The sequence below is a fragment of the Pristis pectinata genome, chromosome 8 (genome assembly GCF_009764475.1).
Source record: "Pristis pectinata isolate sPriPec2 chromosome 8, sPriPec2.1.pri, whole genome shotgun sequence".
Lineage (NCBI taxonomy): Eukaryota > Metazoa > Chordata > Chondrichthyes > Rhinopristiformes > Pristidae > Pristis > Pristis pectinata.
The window spans coordinates 93,699,230-93,715,380 of NC_067412.1; the positions used below are offsets into that span (position 1 = coordinate 93,699,230).

General features: G+C 42.5%; 2 protein-coding genes across 2 annotated transcripts in view; both read right to left on the reverse strand.

Moving 5' to 3' along the window:
* Nucleotides 1-16,151, reverse strand: part of LOC127573825 (interleukin-1 receptor accessory protein-like 1) — a 47,212-nt gene that overhangs the window by 25,388 nt on the left and 5,673 nt on the right. Inside the window, exon 3 of the mRNA XM_052022334.1 lies at nt 7,418-7,561. Within this exon, the coding sequence (XP_051878294.1) occupies nt 7,418-7,561 (144 nt within the window). The remainder of the gene's footprint in view (nt 1-7,417; nt 7,562-16,151) is intronic.
* LOC127573039 (X-linked interleukin-1 receptor accessory protein-like 2) overlaps nt 7,462-16,151 on the reverse strand; it is an 840,978-nt gene continuing 832,288 nt past the window's right edge. Inside the window, exon 9 of the mRNA XM_052020817.1 lies at nt 7,462-7,561. The gene's annotated coding sequence lies outside the window, so the exon portion shown is untranslated. The remainder of the gene's footprint in view (nt 7,562-16,151) is intronic.

A 16,151-nucleotide genomic window follows, 5' to 3' on the forward strand; every position in this document is an offset into this window, starting at 1 on the left:
ACGTCTGTTTTGAACCTATCCACTCTCACCTTAAATGCATGCCCTCTGGTATTGGATCGCTCAATAATGGGGAAAAAGATATTACTTGTCCACCCTATCTATGCCCATCATAATTTTATACACTTCCAACAGATCACCCCTGAGCCTCTGCCGCTCCAGAGAAAAGAGCCCAAGTTTGCCCAGCCTCTCCTGATAGCACATGCCCTCTAATCCAGGCAGCATCCTGGTAAACTGGTAAACCTCCTCTGCATAGACTCTATTTGCAGATTTGTCTTTTTACTTTCACCCTCTGCATCCACCCTTTCACAAGCAGCTGTGATTTCCCTCCTGAAATATCTGCTGACCAGTCTAATGTCCAAAGCGTTCCAATACTGCGAGAAACCTCAGGCTGGTGATAAAATAGCGTATGCCTATTGTACAACTGCTACTCATCTCTTCTCAACCTATCTTGTTCTTCCAGCTAGTAAAATGGAGTGCACATTAATCATGTTGAGTGGTGCAAATTGAGGGGCGGAGCATAATGAGATAGTTTTAATGTTGAAGGAAAAAGCTGGCAACATTGATAATTCAGGATTTCGTGGCTTCAAGTTTTTTGGAAACATTGCCTTTGAAACCAATTAATTCCGGGAATACAGTAGAAACATTTACTCAGAAATTAAAAGAAAATTGCAGATGCTGGAAGCTTGAAATAAGATGCTGGAAACCCTCAGCAGGTCAGTCAGCATCTGTGGAGGGAGGAACAGAGTTCGTGCGTTAGGTTGAATACTCTGACGGAGGGTTTTCAGCTTGAAACATTAAGTCTGCTTCTGTTTTCACAGATGAAGTTGGACCTGCTGGATGTTTTCAGCAACTTTTGTAAGGAAATATGTCCTTTCTTTCTTGTGTTGACGGTGCTGCTGATAGGAACTCCCTATCTGAACAGTCATCTTGTTTTCATGCCTGAAATTTCTGATCCTCTCTGTTATAAAGACTTTGCCACAGGTCGATAGGGTGGTGAAGAAGGCATATGGCATGCTTGCTTTCATGAGTTGAGGCATGGAATATTAGAGTTAGGATGTTACATTGCAACCTTACAAAGCACTGGATAGGTCACACTTGGAGTATTGTGTGCAGTTCTGGTCACCACACTGCAGGAAGGATGTGATTGTACTGGAAAGAGCAAGAAAAGGCTCACCAGGATGTTGCCTGAATTGGAGGACATTATTTATGGGGAGAGGCAGGATAGGCTGGGCTTGTTTTCCCTGGAGCAAAAGAGGTTGAGGGATGATCTGATCAAAGTATAAAAGATTATGGGAGGAACAGAAAGGGTAGATACTCAAAGTCTTTTCCCCATGGTGGGGATAGTAAAATCAAGGAGGTGTTGGTTTTCAGCGAGAGGAAGGAGTTTGGTAAGTTTTTTACACAGGAGGTGGTCGATATCTGGAATGTGCTGCCAGAAGAGGTGGCAGAATCAGATACAATCACTACGTTTAGGACAGATAATTTAAGACATTCATACAGTTCAAATGCAGGCAAATAGGATAAGTGTAGACTGGTAAAAATGTCAGTGTGGACGTGGTGGGCTGAAGGACCCGTTTCTGGGCTGTATGGATCTATGACTTTAGAACCCTTGCTTCAAACTGAACATGTCAAACCAGACCTATATAGATGTGCTGTCCTCAGCTTGGGTACATTCAAGCTTCAGTCTTCATCATGGAAGTCTTTTGATACTGCTACTAAAGCACAGAGTGCCCATCATAAGGAACACCAGAAGCCTCTATGTGGGATGCGAATTTCTTGACAGTTCTCTCGTTGAGAATAAATCAACTTAAGCAAATGAACAAACTTCTGTCTGCAGTCATTCTGATGGGCAGCCCAAATGATGTACTGAAAATAAACTGTTCCCATGGCAACAAGGCAAGAGTGACTGGTGAGAAGCAAAATACTATGTGGTAACATTCACCCTTTTTATTCTAAGGTGTTGAATCATAGTAATGCCAATTGGAGTTAAGAGTAGAGGCTGCTGGAAAAACTCAGCAGGTCAAGCAGTATCTGTGGCGGGAGAGATAGGGTTAACATTTCACATCAATCACCTTTCATCAAATCTGACGAAGCAATGCCTATCGAAAATGGTCACAGTAAGTGAAGTAAGACTTGACAACAGTGCCAATGCCAATTAGTGCCAAAAAAGATTTTGGAATATAAGTCCGGAGAATAGTTACAACAAAAAATATCTTAGATAATAAAATGGAATGGAAAAGGGAATTTGAGATTTTGCTCACAATTCTTCAGTGGATTATCTTTGACTTCCGCCTGCTATGAATTCCACTAAATTCAGTTCATTTTCTGACATCATACACTACTTAATGTATTTCATCATCTGTTTCATAACGTGTGACTTCATCATCAAATATAGTATATCTTTTCCACCTTCATACTTCAATCCTGCCCAGTTGTTTCTCTAAAGTGTTCTGTAACTAGAGTGGTCTAAGGAGAATTCAATCATAATTTTCGACAGTAATCTTTACAATCTTCAGTCTCACTCTTCATTAACATTTTTCCAGCTTCTCTATTCTTTATAAAAGAAGAGTTAGGTGTTATGGTCCAATGGTTATTTAATATAATATGTTCCAGTTTTTACTGTCAACCTTTGCCATTTATTTCCGAAGGAATTCCGAAGTTAAGGACCACCACATTGAATCAAAAGGATAATCATCATTTTGCTCCGAGGTTCAGAAGGTTGATGAAGGAAGTAAATGAGGAAGACCGTTGCTTGTCTGTCACAAATTTGCAGAATGGATGTGGGTGGCAGAATGATTCAGCTAGTAGATATGCTGCCTCAAAGCTCTAGCGACCTGCTTTCGTGTGTGTGTGTGTGTGTGTGTGTGTGTGTGTGTGTGTGTGTGTGTGTGTGTGTGTGTGTGTGTGTGTGTGTAGTTTACACATTCTCCTTGTGACTGTGTGGGTTTCCTCCAAATGCTCTGGTTTCCTCCCACATCCCAAAGATGAGCAGGTTGGTAGGTTAATTGGCCACTTAAAATTGACCCCAATATGCAGTTAAATAGTAGAACCTGGGAGGAGTTGATGGGAATGTGGGGAGGCTGAAATGAGAATAGTGCAAATGGGTGCTTGATAGTTGGCACGTACTCAGTGGAGTGACAGGCCTGTTTCTGTGCTGTATAATGATGTGTCTATGAGGATGCGGAACTGGGTTTATGTTCAGCTTGATTTTGCTCTCCATTGAAATTAGTGGCAGATAACATAGGGGAATGTAAAGCCTAAATTCCATCGGATGTCATGTGCCATCTGCTTAGCCAGTTGCTAAAATGCTCTTGGTATCTTGCTCTCAGACCTTCAGCTGTGATGTTACAAAGGTCACAAGGATTAATTAGTTGCAAGAAGATTATGCACTGTGGTTTCCAGGTAACAATTTTTTTCTGTTGAGATCAATGCATTCCAATCTAAAATAAAGCATGTTAACCTGCAAAATCTATATTTGAAATCTTTGGAGACATGCGTCTGTGTTGATCTTTATCTCATTGAGATATGAAGATCTGAATTTGGAGAGAAACATATCTTTGTTGTGTTCTGTGTTGAGTTGGAAGGTTGCAGTAAAACTACATATCAGAGTTAGAGTGTACTGTTTATTTGTACATCTGTAATGGGGGTCTCAACCCAGACCGTTTAAGCGTATCAGCCATTAGACATTTCTTGGAAACAATAGTCCTGCTGACCACCAAGATCTGGAATCAGTAATTCTCCTTGTATCATTACTTCTGCAATATGTAGTCCAGAGCAACAAAAAGGCATCACAAAATTTTGTAGGTTTAGTGATGATTATGCCAGTCACCGCTTCCAGAATGCTCGAAAGCTTGGTGTAAACATTCAAACAACTACGCCATCCAAGATAAAACCACACATTCCATAATGGGAACAAGAGGCCGATCACGATGCCTGGAAATAGCTGAGATTCTGTGGGAGGAAAGGCATTCTCTGATTGCGTGGAAAGAGCTTGACTGACGATCAACACCAAGCGTGATCACAAGCAGGACCTGAATCTTGGCTGTCTCTTATCCACATTCCAGAGCAGGTGAAATAGGTGCATTGTTACCAGACGCAGTTATGTGGAGCTCTAAAAGCTTGTCCATTGGGAGTTCATACCGTGAAGAAATTCTATGTTTAAACGTGTCTAACTTCATTTAAATAAAATGCAACAAAAATTGATGAAATGGAAGTCTTTCTCTTTCACAAACACACATTTCCAACATTATCTGGATTTATTTTAGATATCCTTGATTCTTTTTAACTCTACTGTATACATAGAGGGGTTGACTAAAACATGCCTAATTCATTCTGGAAAAGCAAATGGCTTGCTGCACTGAGTGCTAACCACTTCTGTATCTTGACTGTCACCATTCTGCTAAATTCATAAAGCACTCTATTCTACTCTTAAAGCAGAGAACATCAGGTTTATCCCCAAGAGGTTTGGGTTTGTGCTGATTTCAAGGAATTTTCACTGGGAACTTGGCAAATAAAGCTCTTGTGAGCATGTGTGATCTCCAAAGTAAGCATAGGTCATGCATTAAATTGACTGTCACAGACTCTCAAAGGCATTGCATTGCTTTACCTTCACAAAGCAGCACAAATATAAAGAGAAAATAAAAAGGCTTTTAGAATCATAGAACAACTACAGCACTGAACGAGGATATTTGGTCCATCAAGTTCATGCCTACTATCTGTAGAGAAACCTAATCAGTCCTATCTCCCCTACTATTCTCACGTTGTCCTTTGAATGATTTCACCTTGAATCCCTATTCAGTTCCCTTTAGAAGGTCCTATTGATTCTGTTTCCACTAACCTTACAGGCACTAAGTTCCAGATCATAATCTCCCTCCGTTACAGAGATTTCCCTCATCTGCCTCTGCATCTTTTGCCCTTTGCTGTTCATCTGTGCACCCTGGCCCTTGAGTCAGCTGCACATGAACAGCTTCATAGTAATTCCCCATGTGAACCAGATCTCTGGTGCATTTATATAACACCTTCCCCCCTCTCCCCCCACCCCCCACCACACCCTATTAGGGCATTCAACAGCCAAAAAAATTCTTCTTGAAGTAAGAGCACCATCAGCGGTGGTGGTGTTGTGGATATGTTAGCAGACTGTAAACCTAGTGGCTTATATTAACAACCCAGAGATCCAGATTCAAACCCCGACACAGCAACTGAGGACTTTAAGTTCAATCTTAGTGTTAAAGTCTTTTTTGAAATGAGGTATGCCAAAGAGGGCATGGCCCAATAAGCTATCAAAGATAGCTTTGTCTCATTGGTGGTCACGCCACGTCATGTTTTATTGTTTATGACTGAAGTGCAGGATCTCACTGACCAGGTTGGAGTTTAGCTTCCTGGAGGACCAGTTCAAGGTGAGTTCAGACTTGGAAGGTAGGGATCCCACAAGTCTAGGTGCTCACTGCAGCTTGCAAATACCAGACCATTATCACACTGCCGTTTCAGGGACTTGTTGTGTACAAATTGTCTGCCTTATGTTTACTTATTGGGAATTAAATTACATTTCTTTTTTAATTAAATTAAATTAAATTTTATTTACAGTGTGGTAACAGGCCCTTCCGGCCCAACGAGTCTGCGCCGCTCATTTTAAACCCGAATTAACCCACCCCTACGTCTTTGCAACGTGGGAGGAAACCAGAGCACCTGGAGGAAACCCACGTAGACAGAAGAGACTACAAATGTTGGAATCTAGAACAAAAGCAGAACACTGAAAAAACTCAGCAGGTCAAGCAGCATCTGTGGAGCCAGAAGGTGTAAGCCGGTGTTCCGGGTTAAGGCCCTGCTTCAGGACTCAGAGGGAAGAGGGAAGATTGCCAGTATACCGCAGTACATAGGGAGGAGTGAGATCAAGGTTGGTAGGTGATAGGTGGAACTAGATGGGAAGGGGATGATGGACAGATGGAACCAGATGGAACCCAGTAGCCTCCAGCCCATGTCCACCCTCCCCCACCTGGTTGCATCTGCCCGTCATCCCCTCCCCATCTGGCTCCACCTATCTCACACCAACCTCTATACCACCCCCTACGTACTGCTAATGCACTGGCTATCTTTCCTCTTCCCTTTCAGTCCCGTTGCAGGGTCTCGACTCGAAATGTTGATTCACACCTTCTGCCTCCACAGATGCTGGTGGACCCGCTGAGTTCTTCCAGCACTCTGTTTTGTTTATTGGGATGTGGACATCACCAGTGAGGTCAGCACTTACTGCCCATCCCGAATTGTACTGAACAGAGCAGCTTGCTGGTCCATTTCAGTCTATGACCCTGGATTTCAGGATTTTGATCCAGGAATGATGAATGGCAGGAATATATTTCCAAGTCAGGATGGTGTGTGATAGGAAAGGTTGGTCTCCCATGCACCTGCTGCCCATAATCTTCTTGGCAGTAGAAGTCACAGGTTTGGAACACGCTTCAGATAAAGATGTTACTCTGACAACTAAAATAAAACAATTGGTTTCTTGGTAGTGTTTCATGAATGTTAGAAAAATGAACTTTATGGAAGACTAAGAGGAAGAAAATAGATAAACGCAGTGCTGTGGGCCTGTCTCTGTGACATCAATGGAATTCACCCTCACACGAAATCAAACGCACAGTCACACAGAGCATGCTTGCACACAGCACCCACACACACATACACACACAATGCATGCCTTCACACACACGCACACACACACACACAGACACACACAATGCATGCCTTCACACACACACACACACACACACAATGCATGCCTTCACACACACGCACACACACACAGACACACACAATACATGCCTTCACACACACACACACACACACACACACACACACACACACACACACACACAATGCATGCCTTCACACACACGCACACAAACACACACAGACACACACAATGCATGCCTTCACACACACACACACACACACACACACACACACACTCACACACACACACACACACACACACACACACACACACACACACACACACACACCCCGAAATAGAATAAAACAGCAGCATTTTAAACACTGATCTTGGTCACTAACTTTAAACACTAACTTCTGGTCAGATAACAAGATGAAATGCAACACAGAAGCTGTCTTGGTCTGAATGATAATACAAATTACCTGACAATTGCACTTGGTTGGATATTTTGTTAAATTTACATCATATACAGTTTAATTAGCCCGTCATCCCTTTTAAGTAATATATTTTATCTCACTTATACTTTCTGATGAAAAATGGTTAGAGCAATGCCTTGTGACACCCTGAGTTTGCAGAAAAATAAAACCACTACTGCAACATGTCATATCCACTCTTCCTGCAAATGAACATTGTCTTCAAACATGTGATTTGCTACTGATCATCGGAGAAGCATGACGTTGTTCAAGTGCTTACCGTCTTCTGTTTCATCACTTCCAAAATGGCTCCGGTAAAAGAGCATCATCTCGATATTGTAGCATTTGTAAATAGTTACAAGGAAGGTGATGAGGAGAAGGATCGCTCCCAAGCCGCCTGCAAGCTCCACTCTGTACATCAGGTCTGGAATAAATGAAAGGGTAATGGTGTCACCGAGTATTTATTTGCTGCAAAGCACAGAGGCTGTTCAACAATGGCAAGATCAAGAAAGCATTCTGTGACCTACCAAAAGACACGTCTTCATGGAAAAACTTACCATGGCACAAGGTTCAGTAACCAGGCATAAAAGTTTATGGTAATTGCATGAAAACTGGAGATGAAGTAAGGATTTTGCTTTACACAGCAAGTTGCCTGATATACAGATATATTCAATAGTAACATTCAATAAGGAATTGGATAAGTATATGACAGGGAAAGCGGAGCAACAGCCAATCTGCTGGAGGAACTCAATGGGTCAAGCAGCATCTGTGGGGGGGTGGGGGGGAAGGAATTATTGATGAGAAACAAAGGATTGCAGATGCTGGAATCTCGACGATAAACACGATGATGCTGGAGGAACTCAGCAGGCCAGGCAGCATCCGTGGAGAAAAGCAGGCCGTCAACATTTTGGGTCAGGTCCTGAAGAAGGATGGGAAGGATAGGGTTCTCCACGGATGCTGCCTGGCCTGTTGAGTTCCTCCAGCATCATTGTGTTTTTCATCAAGGAATTATCGACGTTTGGGTTTGAAACTGTGCATCAGGGCTTCCTTTGTCCTTCAAACCCTCCTTCAGTCCAGGTGAAGGGTTTTGACCCCAAACATTAACAATTCCCTTCCCCCACAGATGCTGCTTGACCTGCTGAGTTCCTCCAGCAGATTGTTTGTTGCTCCAGGTTCCCGCATCTGCAGTACCTTGTGTCTCCATTGTGGGGAAAGACTTGGGTACTTCACATCTTTGCAGTTATAAAATAAAGTTACACACAATCCCAATATATTCACGGTGAGCATTAGCCAATGCATTGAACAGAAGAGCAGGGATGTTATGGTACAATTTTGTAAAACATTGGTTTGTATTCTCTGTAGTTCTGGTAGCCACATAATAGGAAGGGCATGACTGCACTGGAAAAAATGCACCCAGATGTTGCCTGGGATGGAGCATTTCAGCTATGACGTGAGACTGGATAGGCTGCGCTTGTTTTCCTTGGCACAGAGGTGGCTGAGGGATGACCTAATATACAAAGTTATCAGGTAGATAGTAAAAAAACTATTCCTCACAGAAGAGGTATCTAAAACTAGATTAAGTTAAGGGATAAGAGGCTTAGAGGGGACCTGAGGATGAACTTTTTCACCCAGAGAGTAGTTGGAATCTGGAACGCACTGCCTGAGGGGGCGTTGGAGGTAGGTACTCTCACAAGATTTAAGAAGTACCTGGATGAGTGCTTAAATCACCAAGGCATGGAGGCCATGGACCAAGTAATGGTAAATGGGATCAATACAGATGGGTATGTTATTGGCATTGCCATGGTGGGCTGAAGGGCCTGTTTCTGTGCTGCTTGACTCTCTGAACAGAGAACAGTACAGAACAGGAACAGGCCCTTCGGCCCACGATATTGTGCCCAACTAATTAAGCTGAGACCACCTCATCCCTTCTGCCTGCACGTGGTCCATATCTCTCCAATCTCTGCATATTCATGTGTCTATCTAAGAGCCTCTTAAATGCCACTATATCTGCCTCCACCACCACCCCTGGCAGCGCATTCCAGGCACCCACCACTCTCTGTGTAAAACGACCTGCCCCATATGTCTCCTTTGAACTTTTCCCCTCTCACCTTAAATGCATGCCCTCTGGTATTAGACATTTCGACCCCGGGAAGAAGATACCAGCTGAACACTTTATCTATGCCTCTTATAATCTTGTAAACTTCTATCAGGTCTCCCCTCAGCCTCCACTGCTCCAGAGAAAATAAGCCAAGTTTGTCCAACCTCTCCTTAAAGCACATGCCCTCTCCATAGCCATAGAAGAGAAAACTGTACTGCAATATTACTACGCACGGGAGCAGCTGGATAGAAATTCGTTTTCGATCATTTTTGCTAAAGTGGTAACAGTAGTAGCAGCTGTACTTTGTATTGAAATCTGAAATTTGGTTCCATTGCAGTCAACAGAACCAAATTTCAGAAGCACATCACAGTGTACAGCTGCTACTGTATTCTACATAGAGCTCAAATGATCAATGGCATTTCTTTTTAAACCAGATGCATTCAAATAAATTTTAAACAGCAAGTCAATAAATATTTCATGCAGAATGCCAATGCAATTTCTTAATTGTGTGTTGCTTTGAAAAAGATTTTATTCCCTCTCGTAATATTTATCCTCAATCTTTACTGAGTGTTGTCCAGCTCAGAAGATTAGTCCTCCAGCTTTGGGGAATATCTTGTAAGCTTAAAATTCTTTACGGTTTTAATGTTCTTCTTGTCTGCACAAGGGTCGTTGGCATCATTATTTTTAAACCTTTATCAGCTACAGTAAACCTCAAACTGGTTGTAAAGTCACAGAGCATGCAATTTATTCAGTTAATGTTTATTGCATGTATTCTTAGCAACTTTGAATCCAAGGGATAAAGCAGACACTTTCAGGAGTGCACTTGAACACTGTTCTTGACCAATAGAAAACTGACCAGAGTTCAATTCAATCACACTCCAGCAGCAGTGAAAGCTGTTTACCAGTGTGATACCAAGGTTATAAGGAGAGACTGGAGATGGTAGGAAGCTGGAAAAGCTCAACTCCTTCAAGCTAAAAGATTAGGAGGAGATTTGGTAGAGGTGCTCAAAATCACAAATGCTTGTCATAAAGGAAATGGAAAGAAATTGTTAGTAGCTGCAGGCACCAGATTACAGTGATTAGTTTTGTAACCAGAGGTAACTTTATATTATACAGAGGCTGGAATCTGGAACTTGCTGTCTGAAAGGGCAATGGAAGCAGATTCCAATATTAACCTTCTGAAGAGAATATCTGATGCCTGAAGGAGAAAGCAATGGGGTAACAGAAGGAGAGTGGGATTATTTAAAGTACTCTGGCAAAGCAACACAGACTCGATGGGCAATATCTGCCCCTGTATGGTCCCATTCTGTATTAAGCAGAAAGTGATCAATTGGTTGGCATTTACAAGCAATTGATATTTCATCTGGTTAGTACAGGTTTTTAATAAAGTTCTTGACTGTAAATTTCTTCTTGAATCATATTTACAAGTCTCAACCCTTGTTTCTCGCAGACCTTGGAATTCATCTTTGCACTGTGACATCCAACATTCTGCCTTGGTTTAAAAGGTGATCACAGATCCAAGCTGGTGAACCTGAATGGGTCCATGTGATTTATAGTGGGTGTAATCAGGAAGGATCATTTCAATGTTCTACATTAACAAATGCTTCAATATGAAAGCAGCCACCATGGAACTGGTGAAGTGGGAGCAAGAAATTCCCTGTGTGCTGATGAATATTCATTAAGGCAGTATCATCATGGGTATTCCAGAGCCTCCAGGGATTTAATTTCAGGCAAGATTAATTTACTTATTATACTAATTGTGGATTTATTAGTTATACTAACAGTATAACCTCCCAGTTCCCATATTACCCCAGTTCCATATTTTTCTTCTGTTTTTGGGTTTGTGAAAAAATAGTGAAAGTGAAATCAGATGCAGACACACCTCTAACAAGAGAGACAATTTAGCAAAGACCAAAACATGGTATACCCAAATTCTGTCTCAACAAAGTATTTAAATTAAACACTGAGAAGTAACAACTGCTGTTGGGACACTGGAATAAAGATCATAATATAATAAGGATTCTCCAAAACCTCTCCCATTAATTTTTCCCAAATGAGTAAGAATTTAAAAGTGAACATATTGGAGAGACAAAACCATATTGTTTTTCATGTAGGTTGAATGGTGACCTACAACAAATGGGACCATTCAACACAGCAGCGTTACTCCCCTGCTCTGTCCTACAGCCTTTCTTCACCTCCTTTACCTGTCTATTTTGGGGGGTTGTAACTAAATCAGTTTCTTCAACGTTTGAAGCAAATTGCAGTTAGTGCTTTTGGGATCGGTGGGACTTCCAAATAATGTCCTGTAACGTCAACTTGTAATGGAATATGCAATTAAAATAATCTCCACCCGCCAATCAACCGCTTCCCATCTGTATCCACATATTGCTTACAACCTCTTGCCTCACCCCTTTCCCTCACTTCTTTAAATTGGCTATCTCCCCTCTATTCTTTCAGTCCAGATGAAGGATCTCGACCTGAAACTTCGACTGTCCATTTTCCTCCACAGATGCTGCCTGACTTGCTGAGTTCCTCCAGCGTTTTATTTTATTCTGAATGTTTACTCTGTATCCTTTAAGGATAGAACTCCGTTGTGTCAAAGAGGATCAGGAGCATTCTGGAGTCAGCATCAATCAAGCGATTGTGTGCAGCCTACGTAAGTGTGGGCAAGCAATGATTGCTAGTGGCGAACCTGGTATGATCTGGCCCATTACTTCCCAAGATCTAACTGCTCTGTATCAACTATGTTACACATCTATCCACAAGAGCCATGCTTTACCGATCCTGTTAGACATCAAGCATTTCATTATATTGGCTTAATCTCTTGAGTGAACATTATTGGAAGGAAAGCTGAAATGTGGCCAGAATGATTGCTTACCAATAAATATTGTGCACCTGAGTTGGCTTTCATTGAGGAACAGCCATTGTGTGTCATTCATTCTACAACATCTTGCTGCTGAACAATTTTTTTGGAACCAAAGTGTAAGTGCTTATAATATCTTGCAAAATAATCAGAACCTTTTCTTTAAGAGGTTCTGAGTCATTTAAACCCACATCAGACAAAGATATTTAAATAATATGCAAAAGAGATTCCACAGTGAGAGTTAGCAGTGAGGTCGAAGAAGCTCTGCGGCCTGACAGTGCAATATTTCAAAACAACTCTGACATGCTTGCAGAAATTGGAATATGTGGGGTAAGGAAAGACATGGGGCAAATGAGGACAGAGACATATCTGACCTTGGCCTGTTCATTACAGGCACAATAACACAGCCTGATTAGTTATGGTGTGCCATGATTCATACAAACAGTGAGAGGCCATTCAGTCCTAAGTCTTATTCACCACTGAATGATATCACAACTGATCTTCATTATAAGGAGGGGTTGCGATACTGGTTAGGGATACAATTACAGCTGCAGAAAGGGTGGATAATGTAGAAGGATCTACTCTAGAGTCAGTGTGGGTGGAAATTAGGAACAAGAAAAGAGCAGTTACTCTACTGGGGGTATTCTATAGGCCCCCCGGTAGCAGCAAGGATACTGAGGAGCAGATTGGGAGGCAGATTTTGGAAAGGTGAAAGAATAACAGGGTTGCTCTCATGGGAGACTTCAACTTCCCAAATATTGATTGGCACCTGCTTAGTGCTAAAGGTTTAGATGGGGCAGAGTTTGTTCAGTGTGTCCAGGACAGATTACTGTCACAGTATGTTGACAGACCGACCATAGGGAATGCCATATTAGATCTAGTATTAGGTAATGAACCAGGTCAGGTGACAGATCTCTCAGTGGGTGAGCATTTGGGGGACAGTGACCACTGCTCCATAACCTTTAGCATTGTCATGGACAGGGATAGGAGCAAAGAGGACGGGAAGATATTTAATTGGGGAAAGGCAAATTATGAGGCTATAAGGCTAGAACTTGAGAGTGTAAATTGGGATGACATTTTTGAAGGGAAATGTACTATAGAGATGTGGTAGATGTTCAGGGATCTCTTGCAGGATGTGAGGGATAAATTTGTCCTGGTGAGGCAGAGAAAGAATGGCAGGGTGAAGGAACCATGGGTGACAAGAGAGGTGGAAAAACTAGTTAGGAAGATGAAGGCAGCATACATAAGGTGTAAGCAGCAAGGATCAGATAGGTCTTGTGAGGAATAGAGAGTAGCAAGGAAGGAACTGAAGAAGGGGCTGAGGAGACCAAGAAGGGGACATGAAAAGGCTTTGGCGAGTAGAGTCAAGGAGAATCCCAAGGCTTTTTTCTTGTACGTGAAGAGCAGAAGGATGGCAAGAGTAAAGGTAGGTCCAATTAAAGACAAAGGTGGAGGATGTGCCTGGAAGCTGTGGAAGTGGGTGAGGTTCTCAATGAATACTTCTCTTCAGTATTCACCAAGGAGAGGGGCCTTGATGACGCTGAGGACAGTGTTGGTAAGGTTAATATTCTAGAGTATAAAGATATTAAGAAAGAGGATGTGTTGGAGCTGTTAGAAAATATTAGGACAGTTAAGTCCCTGGGCCCTGACGGAATATTCCCCAGGCTGCTCCGCGAGGCGAGGGAGGAGATTGCTGAACTGTTGGCTGGGATCTTTGCATCCTCATTGTCCACGGGAATGATACTGGAGGATTGGAGGGTGGCAAATGTTGTTGCCTTATTCAAAAAAGGTAGTAGAGGTAGTCCAGGGAATTACAGACCAGTGAGCCTTACGTCTGTGGTTCGCAAGCTGTTAGAAAGGATTCTAAGAGATAGGATCTATGAGCATTTAGAGAAACATGGACTGATTAGGGACAGCCAGCATGGCTTTGTGAAGGGAAGATCTTGCCTCACAAGCCTGATAGGGTTCTTTGAGGAGGTGACCAGAAAGATAGATGGGGATAGTGCAGTAGATGTGGTCTACATGAATTTTAGTAAGGCGTTTGACAAGGTTCCACATGGTAGGCTTCTTCAGAAGGCCAGAGGGCAAGGGATCCAGGGAGGCTTGGCTGTGTGGATTCAGAATTGGCTTGCCTGTAGAAAGCAGTGGGTTGTGGTGGAGGGAGTGCATTCAGATTGGAGGGCTGTGACTAGTAGCATCCCACAACGATTGGTTCTGGGACCTCCACTTATCGTGATATTTATTGATGACTTGGATGAGGGGGTGGAAGGCTGGGTTAGCCAGTTTGCAGACGACACAAAGGTCGGTGGTGTTGTGGATAATGTGGAGGGCTGTCGAAGCTTACAGAGGGATATTGATAGGATGCAGAGCTGGGCTGAGAAGTGGCAGATGGAGTTCAATCTGGAGAAGTGTGAGATGGTATACTTTGGAAGGACAAACTCCAGGGCGGAGTACAAGGTTAATGGCAGGATTCTGGGCAGTGTGGAGGAGCAGAGGGATCTGGGGGTTCATATCCACAGATCACTGAAAGTTGCCTCACAGGTTGATGGGGTAGTTAAGAAAGCTTATGGGACGTTAGCTTTCATAAGTCGTGGGATCGAGTTTAAGAGCTGCGAGGTAATGATGCAGCCCTACAAAACTCTGGTAAGACCACACTTGGAATACTGTGTCCAGTTCTGGTTGCCTTGTTATAGGAAGGATGTGGAAGCGTTGGAAATGGTGCAGAGGAGATTTACCAGGATGCTGCCTGGATTGGAGAGTATGGATTATGAGGAGAGACTAAGGGGGCTAGGGCTTTACTCATTGGAGAGAAGGAGGATGAGGGGAGACATGATGGAGTATACAAAATATTAAGAAGAATAGATAGAGTGGACAGCCAGCGCCTCTTTCCCAGGGCACCAATGCTCAATACAAGAGGGCATGGCTTTAAGGTAATGGGTGGGAAGTTCAAGGGAGATATCAGAGGGAGGTTTTTCACCCAGAGAGTGGTTAGTGCCTGGGGTGGTGGTGGAGGCTGATACTTTGGTCAAGTTCAAGAGATTGTTAGATAAGCATATGAATGAATTTAAAATAGAGGGATATGTGGGAGGAAGGGGTTAGATAGTCTTCGGTGTGGTTTGAAGGTCGGCACAACATGGTGGGCCGAAGGGCCTGTATTGTGCCCTATTGTTCTCTGATTCGATAATTGTATCCACTTGCCTTGGCTCCATTTCCATTTATTCCTTTGTCTTGTAAAAACATATCTATCAAAGTTAATAATTCAGATAGCAGCAATTGCACCTTAAATGAAGAAGTATTTCCTAGTTTCTCTCGTGAAATATCCCAAGTTCAAGTTGATTGTCACGGGCATACAGACCCAGGGTATAAATGCCATGAAAATTAGCTTTTTGCAACAACACAAACATGACAAACATAAATTACATAAAATTAAGTTAACATAACTTACATGACACAATAAACAAAAATAACATAACAACATTAGTGCACATTGAGGGAAATGCAGTCCGAGGTAGAATTAGGGTTTTTCAGGTCTCGCACTGACTGTAAGGTTAACACCATCTTCCTCCGCACTATCTATAAATATCACAAGAGCACAATTCAGTTGATCCTGATGCATGTAAAGCAATACAAGATCCTGACTCATTGTGAGATAATATGTGAGACAACATATGCAACCTGTGCCATTATTATTTGCCCTCCATACGCTGGATGGGGCTATTGTTAATGCAGTGGCATTTTCAGTGCCAATGTAACAGTATCTACAGGTGTCCTATTGCCCTGAGGAAACCATATCTCTTTCCTGCCCTTAATTTAGTAAGTGCATGCTACAGTTAGAAAGAAAAACCTAAAGCATGTTTGCAATTAAACTATAAGATGAACAACTGTGGGCCCTGCAATGCACTATCCTGATATCTTAATCATCATCACTCAACAGGGGTTATTCTGCCATTCATAATCACGTACTCCCCATTCCCCAATTTAACCTATCTGGGTTTTTTTCTCATTCATTGAGATTGGCATCATTCTGTTCTACCAACGCTGAACATACTGCTG